This window comes from Macrotis lagotis, chromosome 1 (assembly GCF_037893015.1).
Source record: "Macrotis lagotis isolate mMagLag1 chromosome 1, bilby.v1.9.chrom.fasta, whole genome shotgun sequence".
NCBI lineage: Eukaryota > Metazoa > Chordata > Mammalia > Peramelemorphia > Peramelidae > Macrotis > Macrotis lagotis.
The window spans coordinates 927374571-927385670 of record NC_133658.1 but is presented as its reverse complement, the minus strand read 5'-3'; the positions used below and the strand labels follow the sequence as shown (position 1 = coordinate 927385670).

Below are 11100 nucleotides of genomic sequence, written 5' to 3'. Positions count from 1 at the left end.
CCAGGTTAGGAGCGCAGTGCCCCGAGGCTTGCCCAGGTAGGGGACCCCCAGGAGCCGCCCTTCCTCCCGGCGTCTCCCCGGGAGCACCCAGGTGCGTCTGAACCGGGGCTGGGTGCCGTCCCAGCGCCGCCCCTCCTCTGTGCTCTCCTTCCTGCCCTTCTTAGAAGCAAACCGAAAGTTCCTCTCACTGGGAGAAACCTGGGGCCGGGGGTGGGGGGGGGGGGCGCCCCCTGTTTGGATGACCTCTGGTAACCCGGATTGCCTTGGGTTAAAAATCCAGTAAAGTTAGTTTTAGAAATGCAGTTTGGTTCTCTGGGATCTGCCAAGAATCCACGGGGCATGGCAGCCTTCCGAATGCCAACACAGAATGAACCGAGCCATCAATATTGATGTTTTCTCCTGCCATTTCCTCTGCCCACTCACTCAGTTAGGAGAGGGAGAGGGCAGGAGAAAATGCCCTCAGCCCAAAGCACACTGATCCCTCCAGCTTGGCCGGAGTTTTATGGTACTGGGGGGGGGGGCGGTGGAGAGAAGCGGGGCAGTGGGCTCCGGGCCATAGACATGGTGCCGCTCACAAGAAAATACTAAGAAACAGAGTCCAGAATGTGGAGACAGAGACAGAGACAGAGACAGAGACAGAGACAGAGACAGAGACAGAGACAGAGACAGAGACAGACAGGAGGGAGAGAGAGAGAGAGAGAGAGAGACAGAGAGACACAGAGACACAGAGACACAGAGACACAGAGACACAGAGAGACAGAGACAGAGACAGAGAGAGACAGACAGACAGACAGAGAGAGAGAGAGAGAGAGAGAGAGACAGAGAGAGAGAGAGAGAGAGAGAGAGAGAGAGACAGAGAGAGAGAGAGACAGAGAGACAGAGAGAGAGAGAGACAGAGAGACAGAGAGAGAGAGAGACAGAGAGAGAGACAGAGAGACAGAGAGACAGAGAGACAGAGAGAGAGAGAGAGAGAGAGACAGAGAGACAGAGAGACAGAGAGACAGAGAGACAGAGAGACAGAGAGACAGAGAGAGAGAGAGAGAGAGAGAGAGAGAGAGAGAGAGAGAGAGAGAGAGAGAGAGAGAGAGACAGAGAGACAGAGAGACAGAGAGACAGAGAGACAGAGAGACAGAGAGAGAGAGAGAGAGAGAGAGAGAGAGAGAGAGAGATCACCAAAGTTTTCCATCAGGAGGGAAACAACTAGAAAACAGCTGCCTAAGGAGGAAAACTGGAAAATTAATTAATTTAACTGTCTAAGGACAAGGACTACAAGGACCACCTTGAGATGGAAGAAGTTCCCCTACCATCTTCCAGGAGAGGAGTATTAGCAGGAAAGGGCGCTCTCTGCAGCCATTTCCAGAGTTGAGGGGAGTGAAGGATCAGAGTAACATGTTCAGAATGAAAGGCTGTCCAAAAGCGAAAATACCCAATGTCAAGGGGCTGCAGGTAAACAGGGACATTGGTGCACTTGGGGTGAGGCTGTCCATGGAAGCTGTCTGGGACCATGCTTCAGAACTGATTGTATTATGTCATTTTACAGAGCAGGAGCATTTCTAAGGTTCTACCACAAAGACTTCAAAGAACTACAGAAAGGTTTAACATATAACATATAACACATATGCATATTTTTACCTTGTAATCCCTCTTTTGGTAATGACAAACAACTGAAAACTCAATCAGTTTAAGACTGGCTAAACCAATTTTGGGATAAGAATGGTGAAGAAAGAGCTGTTTTCAGAGAAACTTGGGAAGCTTTTAATGAACTGATGCAGAGTAAAATAGGCAGAACCAGGCGAACAATTAGTACAAAAATGGACAATTTTGAAAGCCTTGCAAATTCTCATGAATACAACCCTAGAGTCAAGAGGACCTGAATTCAAATCCAGCCTCAGACACTTGACTCTTACTAACTGCATGACCTTGGGCAAGTCACTTAAACTGGATTCCCTCCCATCCAGGGCCATCTCCAGGTTTCTCAATTCCTATCTAGTCACTGAACCCAGTTGGCTCTGGAGGAGAAAGTGAGGCAGATGACTTAGCATAACCCTCTCTCCCTCACTCAAATCCAATTCATGTTCTTGTCATGGCATCACCTCCCTGATGTTGTGGTCTTCTTTATAAATGAAGGACAAACATTATCATTATAGTAGACATAAGCTCAGTGACAGCATTGATTGGCTTTTACCTTCCTTTCTGTACTCAGGGCCAGCAGGGTGGTTAGAACATAGAAGGGGACTAATCAATGTTTGTGAATTGATGAACTAACTGATTCCAGGACTGACTCCAGACCCAGATTTTACCTCAGTTTCTGCATTCTGATCTCTCTCCCAGTTGTGAAAGGCATAGTCTGACCTCAGCCGTACTTTTGTCTCTTTTTTTGTACCTAATCTCTCAAGTAATCACCTTTGTCATATTCTAATATGGGTGGAACCAGACCAAACAAAATGATGAAGATCAGAGAGGATTTAGTCTAGGTTCCTGAAGGGTCTCCTTCTAGGAGACACCTGGGAATCTTTACTCTGCAGCTTTTTTTCAAGTGAAGCTAGTTTTCAACATTCATTTTTTGTTTGATTTTGAGTTCCATATGTTTCTCCCTCCCTCCCCCTTCCCTTGGCAGCTAGGTTGCTCAGTGGATAGAGCAGTGGCCTTGGAATCACAAGGATGTGGGTTTGAATCCAGTCTCAGGCACTTGTCACCTACTAGCTGTGTGACCTTGGGAGGAAAGCAGAGCAACATCATTGTAAAACACAAGACAGACAAAAGCGATGCATTGTGAGGACAGATCAAGCAGCAAAGCTTCTAAGAATCGTTGTGGTTTTTCTTAGTTTTTTCAACATAAGCAATTTGGGGAACTAGGGGATGTAGTGAAGGCAGGAGGACTTGATTTTAAATACAGCCCCAGATACAATGATCAACCCTGATTCTCATACTATCTACCTCAGATGATGGACTAAACATTCAGAATGAGACACACACTTACACATTCCAATATGGGAAATGTTTTTGTTGCATTTATGTCTATTTATTACAAGGGTTTGGGTTCTCTTTTTTATTGGAGGGGGGAGATGGGGCAAAGGAGTGAAGGGAGGTGGGAAAAAGAAAAAGCAATTTCTTGGTAATTAAAATAAGCTTTATTTTAAAATTTTAATCTAAAAAATAATTTATATTTTTAAATGCTTAAATCCTATTACTAATTTAAAAGGATTAAAACAAATGGATGCCATGGCCTTGTGAGGTACAAGACTCCCAGAATGTACAAAAGAGAAACTCTAGAAAGCTTCCTGTTGGAGATTGTGCTACATTTACAGAACTTTCTAAGAAAAAAAGGAGGTATCCGGCTCAAGAGAACTGAATTATCTTCTCAGTCCTGAGCCACACATGATAGTTTGATAAGCCCAGCAGCCCAAGGACAGAAAGAATCAATAAGACAGGAAGGATGGCAGCCTTGCCTGGGCACCTCCACCCCGGTTCTCCACCCTGGGCCACAATTGATTATTCCACTCATTCCTCTGGCTGTGGGGGCCAGAGGTTACCTGGAGGCAGAAGATTCTTTACTCTTCTGGGAATAAGGCCATGGAAAAATTTGGGAAGACACTATCCCATAGAAACAATGCAGACTTGGAACATATTATTTGCCTGGTTGTGGAGGAGGTGGTGAGAGGAAACTAGGGTGACCATTTGACTTCCTTAGGATCACACAGCTAGTGTCCGTCAAGTATCCCTAGCCCCCAGGCCCACCCTCGGTACTGACTTTCCAAGAGTTTCAGTTCTCTACAGTTTGATGTCATTTCTTCTGACCGTGTGTGTGTGTGTGTGTGTGTGTGTGTGTGTGTGTGTGTGTGTGTGTGTGTGTGTCCCTGCTTTTTCTTCATTGCAGAAGCCTCTCTAAAGGCTTCTGTAACCTCTGCTTTGGGCTTCCCCCAGGACCCTGGCCTCCATCCCTGTGGGTGATGAGCCCTCGGAAGAAAGCTTTCAATTTGGAACTAATGATGGAGGGAAGATCTTTCCCTTTTCTACATCACCAGGGGCCCTGCCTTTGATCAGAGTCAGCTTATTGTTCTCCACCTGTAACTTTCCTGTGGATGGCGTTTTCTATCGTGAGTCCTTCAGAATTTCCTCTGATTGTTGCACTGCTCTAAGGCCAGCAAGTCCAACGCAGCCGATCATCATACGATGAAACTGTCCTTGTGAACAATGTTCTTCCAGTTCTGCTCACTTTACTCAGCATCAGTTCATGCAAGTCTTTCCAGGCTTTTCTAAAATTTGACCACTGATGATTTTTTGCAGAACAATATCACTCCATCACATTTATATAGAAGAATCAACCACTCTGCAATTGACAGACATTCTCTCAATTTCCAATTTTCTGTCACTACAAAAAAAGAAGTGTTATAAATATTTTACCCTTTATTGTGATCTCTTCTGAATACAGTTTAGTCATGGCATTGTAGTCTATTTAGTAATAGTATTGCTTCATTTCATCAAATGGTAAGATGTTTTATTGCCTGTTGAGTATAGTTCCAAATTTGGGTCAGTGCATGACTCCAGGAACAATGCATTAGTGTCTCAGTTTTCCCACATCCCTTCCAAAATTTTCATTTTTTTATGACATATTGAGAAACCTGATAGGTGTGAGGTGGTGCCATTGTTATTTTAATTTCTATTTCTCTAATCAAAAGTGATTCAAAGTATTTTTTCTTATGACTATAGAAAGCTTTGAATTCTTCAGCTGAAAACTGTCTTTTGACCCTAATCCCAAATGCTAACTATTCCTACTCTCACCCTAATCCTAAACTAATATCATTTCCTTTCATTTCTAACCCTAAGCTGAAATCTGATCAGATGCTCATCAGCTTTTCCTTTTCATTCATTCAGAAATGCATCAAATTTGTTAGTGAGTCATTCTTTGGGGTCACATGAAAGAGGGAAAAGGGCTCTGGGAATCAAGTGAAAAAAACAGGCTATGGGCTCACAAGTTACACAGTATTAGGAAAATATGAATATTTACAGACTTTTACACTGGAGGCAACCAGGGAGTCATTGAGACCAGGGGCAGATATCAAGAGACTGGGGTGACCCAGGACATATTCTCAGGGCTGGAGCTGATAGGGGGTCTATAATTGTAACCTAGCTCACCCCTTGTGGCAATGTTAGACACAGCAACTTGAGTAGGTACTCACTCCAGTTGCCTCCTCAACCCCCAGCCCTCATCCCTCATTCCAGCCATGTGGTTCCTGAAGAGCTCACTGCTTCTGTGTGTGTGTGTGTGTGTGTGTGTGTGTGTGTGTGTGTGTGTGTGTGTGTGTGTGTGTGTGTGTATAACAACTTAAAGAGTGCTAAGATTAGGAAGTGGAAGGGACCTTAGAGATTCCCCAGTCCAAATGCTTTGTTTTTCAGGTGAAGAAACTAAAGCAAAGAACTCAGCAATGATTTGCCCAAGGTCACACAGGTAATACAATATCCCACTCATGAGGGAATTTTAATTTTAAAGCAATAATAATGCCAATTAATAGGGGCGGCTAGGTGTCGTAGTGGATAAAGCACCGGCCTTGGAGTCAGGAGTACCTGGGTTCAAAGCTGGTCTCAGACACTTAATAATATCTAGCTGTGTGGCTTTGGGCAAGCCACTTAACCCCATTTGCTTTGCAAAAAGCTAAAAAGAAGCCTCAGAAATGGGCCCTTCCCACATTCATGGATTTCCACATCTGGTCTATAAGACCCCACTGGGGAACACCTGGGTCATTTGACAGAAATCCCCATATTCATTTCTGACCTGAGACTGAAACAGGTCCCCCCACCCCACCCCACCCTCAGTCACCCTGTTAGACTTGCAGGTCTTCCCCCAGAAAAAAAGTTTTCTATTTACAGATCTGTTCATCTAGTGTTAGGGCCTGTATACCAGTCCCTAAAATAGAGAAGGAGATGACTTGGGGACAGAAAGACAAGCTACCAGGCCAGGGGCCAGAATCTCCAGGGTGTCTGCTCCCTAGTGACCCCCCTCCAAGTCTGCCCACCTGAATTCATTCTTCTTCTGCAACTCAGTTCCAGCAAGGATTACAAAGAGGAAGAGGAAGAGGATGATTACCACTGCATAGATGATGTACTCCCTCCTTGGGATCCAGGGGTACAAGACTGGTAGTTCTAAAATGGAAAAGGGAACTGTAAGACCCTGCCCCATGAGTCACTAAGCTGTTCCCCATATCCCCCCTTCACTCCACCTTCCTCTACTCTTCTACCAGCCCCCCTTCACTGTTTTACCCCACTTCAGAAAGAGGGGTTCAGATAGACCCTGGTGTTGAACTCGGCAAGTGTATTTCCTTTCCTCTCCTGGAGGCAGCTCCACAGTTGCCCACTTCTGGAAGGTTCCATCTCCCCTTGGTCTCGTCTCAATGAAGTCTGTATCCTGGAGCTGTTCCTCTCCATCCTTCAGCCAAGTCAGAGAGATCTCAGTAGGGTAAAAGTCCTGGACCCGCCACCTCAGAGTCACTCCCCCTTTGGGGGCAGTGTGGTGTGTCACTAGAAAAGAAGGTGGATCTGGGGGCAAAGGTCAGAGGCATTGCCAGGTCCTCCCTTTCCCCTTCACTCCAGGGGCACAGAAACAGAGGGGTGAAGGGGATCAGGTACCTAGGAATCAGGAGGGGGCTGAGACTGCAGGGGATACAGAGGGTTGGGGGGGGGGGGGGTCTTGAGTGCCGAGCACCCTGGGGCAGGGCTGGCGGTACCTGTCCTGGTCAGTGCCTCCTTGCCCATCTCCAGGTACTTGTGCAGCCAATGAACGCAAACCACCTCCAGATAGACTTTGACTCTCTCCGCTTCACTTCCCACCTCCCACTTGTGCTTGGAGCTCTGAGCCTGGGGCTCCAGCATCCTCCGTGTCCAGGGCGATGTAGTCCAGTCCCTCGTAGGCAAATGGATAAAACCCCTGCAGGAAGCGGCCGCTGGGGGCAACCTCGCAGCCCAGTAAGGTCTGGAAGGTGTGGACACCCGCCGGCCCCCAGTCCCGGGTCAGTCTGGCCAGACTTTCTTTCCCCACCCCTGCTGAGCCGGCCCCATAAGGCTCGTCACTAGCCACGCGCCTTCTCTGACCACAGTCCCGGCCTCTCTCCCCGCCCGCACCTCCAGGCCCCGCTCCGGGCTCTCCCAGGCCTCCCCCAGCCGCAGTCCTCACCAGCCCCTCCCCCGGGCCCTCACTCCCCTGACATTCCTCTACGGAGCCCTAGGACAAAGCCGCTCTGATTCTCCACCCCCCACCCTTGGGGGGGCGCTCCCAGGCAGCCCTGCTCCTCCTCGTCGCCCCATCCTCCCTCCTGGCACCTCGATCTCGATGCCCCCCAATCTCAACGCCCACAACTCATCTCAACCCCCCCCAAGGTCCAGCTGGGGGTCCGCAGGCTGCCGCCCCTCCAACCTCCCCCCCCCAGTCCCCCCAGGCTGCCTTTCCGGCCTCTCCCTTCCAGCACCCCTGGCCCTCCCGAGGCCAAGGGGCCTGAGCCCGGGAGACCCGGCCTGGGCCCGGCCTGGAAGAGCTCTGGAGGGCAGACCCCCCGCCCCCGGGTGCTCCGTCCAGCTCCAGGCCGCCCCTCCATCCTGATCTCTCCTCAGCTGCCCAGGAGCCCCAACAGGAGACAGAGCAGGGAGCAGCCCATGATCCCTCCTGGTCCAGGCCCAAGGCCTCCAAGAACGCGGAAGCCAAGTTCAAACAGTAAGCCTTCCCTTCCCAGTGGCCGCACCCAGTCTCTGCCGCCCAATAGCAAACGGGAGGCGGAAAACGTCCCAGGTGCCCAGGCAGGATGGCCCGGCCCAGGTTCAGAGACCAGCCCTGCAACAGAGGCGGCCAGGCCCCGGCCTTCAGACCTTCGGCCGTTCGGCTTTAGTGACCCGGCAGCCGCGGGCCCTGCGCAGGGCCGGAGGCGCCCTCCCTGCCGTCCACACTGCAGGACACTCAGATCTTAAGGAGGGTCCCGCCTCCCCCTCCTCTGCAGACCTCCCACCTCCAGCCCTCCTCGGTGGGACCCCTTCCTCCTTGGATGTTAGGCAGAAAATCCCCCCCAAACTGGAGGGAGGGTGAGCACTGGAAGGATCTGCCAGCCGGTTGCTGGACCTGGGGGCTGCCACCTCCGTATTAAGAAAAAGCTTTATTTGTAAAATCACCCTCTGTTCTGAAGGGATGAGCAAATGTACATGTAACAAGCTCAAAATTAATTTAGTAGATTTTAAAGGAATTTACTTTTGCAGTGGAATTCTCATTTTTATGAGAGTTTAGAATCCACCAAATGGGGAAATTAAATCATTAAATAAATAAGATCAGGTCAAAACCAAAAGTCATTCAATTCTGGAAATTTTCCATTTGTAAATTAGGTCAATAGGGGACAAGTGACAAATCAAAGAGGTTCCACAATATGAGTTTAGATCTATTTAAGATTTTAAATTGAGATATTTCTTTGGACCAGAAAGAAAGACATCTACAAGTGATCTGAAGGTACTTGGAAAAGTCTGGTCGTTGACAGACTCCAGAAATACAGAAATGGAGCAAAAGTTAATGTCATTGTTTATGTTCTTCCTTTTGCCTTCATTTGCATGGGTTGTTTCATCAAAGGGGCCTGCCCCCTTTGGATCTCAGCTTTCCTCTTGATTCTGTAAGTGTATTGTCCATCCTTATGCTCCTCAGCCTGTGGATGAACCACATGTTTGATGCATGCCCATTCTTCTAGTGAGGGGAATAAAGTTGGAGACTTCTTCAGTAGAGTATTAAAGATTAGAGCAGTGTCTCTTCTGTCCCTGCTCCCCTTTTGGGATATCAGTGAATGTTATTAGGGCCAGAATGCAAAGAGCAAAGGGACTTTTGCTCTTTATCTACTGAGTCTTCAGGAAGAATACATAATTCTCTGTTTGGATTATATGCTTTTCTTTAAATTAGCTTAGGTTGTGAAGACCACATTCTTAACTAATGAGGATGGGTCTGTGGGAGAGGGGGCAAGTTAGGAATCACATAGACTCTCTGTTGCTCCTGTCACATGTTACCCTTTTATTCTCCCATTTGTGGTTTAGTAGGGGTCCAATTCTGGAGAAATGAATAAAGCTTGTTCTCTTCATGTCTTGAGAAATCTAAATGACATTTGTTATGTTTGAAATGTTGACCTCTGATCTCTGCTAGCTCTCTCTCTCTCTCTCTCTCTCTCTCTCTCTCTCTCTCTCTCTCTGCTGTTATAAATCTGAAGCCAGGCTCTGACTCTGTAAAACAGCCAGTTTTTCTCTTATTGCATCCACAGCTGTGTAAACAGGCAAATAAAGATCATCCTGAGAAGGCAGGATACCGCTCTGGTTCTCTAGGTAGGAACCTGAAGAAATTCTCATACTTATGACATTTTAGATAGGGGGAACCCCAGTGTTTTATATGTCTTTTTCATATCTAATCAGGAGTCCTTTAGTAATTGGATCTTTTGTGAGTTCTGACATGAAACAGACCTTATGGATGGATGAGAGAATCAGAAAGAAATGAATGGCACCTTTATGCACAAATGATTTGGCCACCAAAATTTTATGGGTCTTTGTTTCAATTTTATAAATGTAGATAGAGCAGTGAGGTGGCCCAGTGAATAGAGCACTGGCCTTGGAGTCAAGAGGACAGACTTTGAATCCAGCCTTAGATCCTTGCCATTTCCTAGCTGGATGACCTTAGTCAAGTCACTTAACCCAACTGCCTTGCATCCAGTACCATCTCCATTGGTCTTAATTTCTACCTGGTCACTGGACCCAGGTGACTCTGGAGGAGACAGTGAGACTGGTGCCTTAGCACAGCCCCCATCCCCCTTCCCAATACTATTCATGTACTTGTCTTGGCCTCACTTCTCCTGATTGAGGTTTTTTCTGAGAGTGAAGGTCAAAAACATCCACATCAAACATAAATAGACTGTTCATTGAATTCTGTTTTGGCATTTGGAAGGCTGCATCCACCCGTGGGTTTTGGCAAGATCCCAGAGAAACAAATTTCATTTCTAAAACTAATTTTATTGGATTTTTGGCCCAAGAATATGATGGTTAACAGAGGTCACTGAAATAGGTGGCAGCCTCTCCCCCTCCACAAATCAGTCCATAGATTTCTTCATTCCTCACTCACCCTTTAGTATTTGAGTGGAAATTTTCCCCCTAACCTCTAAGGAGGAAAATGTCCCACCCAGGAGGGCAGGAAGTGGAGGCTGCAGAGGAGGCAGGTGGGGCTGCTTTTTTGCTCTGGTTGCCCAGAGCTGGGTGCCTGGAGAGATGGTGGGAGGCTCTGAGCTCACTCTGTATAACCTTGAAGGGTAGAAATTCTGGTCTCTTCACCTGTGCCAGGCCATTGTGCCAGCTTACAAGTGATGGACGTTGTGGGATTCCCATTGGCTAGAGAATTGCCAAACACTCACCAGAGGGTGGATCAGCCCTTCAGCAGTTATGGATGTTGGCCACCTGGTATAGAAAGGGCTCCTTTGCCACCGAGCTCTGTCATTCCCTGGGGTGCTGGCACTGCCAGAGACCTGGGCAGGTGGGGAGAGATAGGCATTCCAAGGGCGGCCTGGAGCTTGGACAGAGCATGGTTGCCCCCCAAAAGTTCTCCCAGCCCAGCCCAGGGCAGCTTTCCCGGAACCGGTTAGGATCAGGGGGTGCTGGAAGGGAGAAGCAGAGAAGGAGCCTGGTGGGGGGGCAGCCTGTCCAGTTGGGGAGGTGGGGGTGGTGAGGAGAGGCTCCTGATGCTGGCTTTTAGCTGGGGAAGGGGTGGGGGGTTGTTAGGAGCTGTTAACCATAATGTCTTAAGCTAACAAGGAAATAATAACTAAAATTTTGTTTTATCCATGAAGCTTTATTCTCCAGGATCTTTCGAACCTGGGGGTGGATGGTATTCCATATGCCAACTTTTTTAATAGAATGAAGCATCATCTTTTTTCTTCACTTGATTTTTCTTGAGGGTTCTCTTGGGGGGGGATGTTTACTTTTATATGGTGACAATTATAATAATGATTTTCATGGCTTCCCATTTTTATACTCTATCAAGTAACTGCTTTCTCAATGGGGGAAATGGGGTGGGAGGAAGGGAGAGAATTTGAAATTCAAGGTTTGGGAATG

General features: G+C 47.8%; 1 protein-coding gene across 1 annotated transcript; it reads right to left on the bottom strand.

Annotated features, from left to right (window-relative positions):
- Window positions 1-3021: 3021 nt before the first annotated feature.
- LOC141511610 (RLA class I histocompatibility antigen, alpha chain 11/11-like) lies at window positions 3022-7090 on the bottom strand. The gene is made up of 4 exons (XM_074220732.1): window positions 6723-7090; window positions 6259-6516; window positions 6015-6141; window positions 3022-4372 (listed from the first exon to the last, which is right to left on the bottom strand). The coding sequence occupies exons 1-4, from the start codon at window positions 6865-6867 to the stop codon at window positions 4309-4311; spliced, it is 594 nt and encodes a 197-aa protein (XP_074076833.1). The 5' UTR covers window positions 6868-7090; the 3' UTR covers window positions 3022-4308.
- Window positions 7091-11100: the final 4010 nt, after the last annotated feature.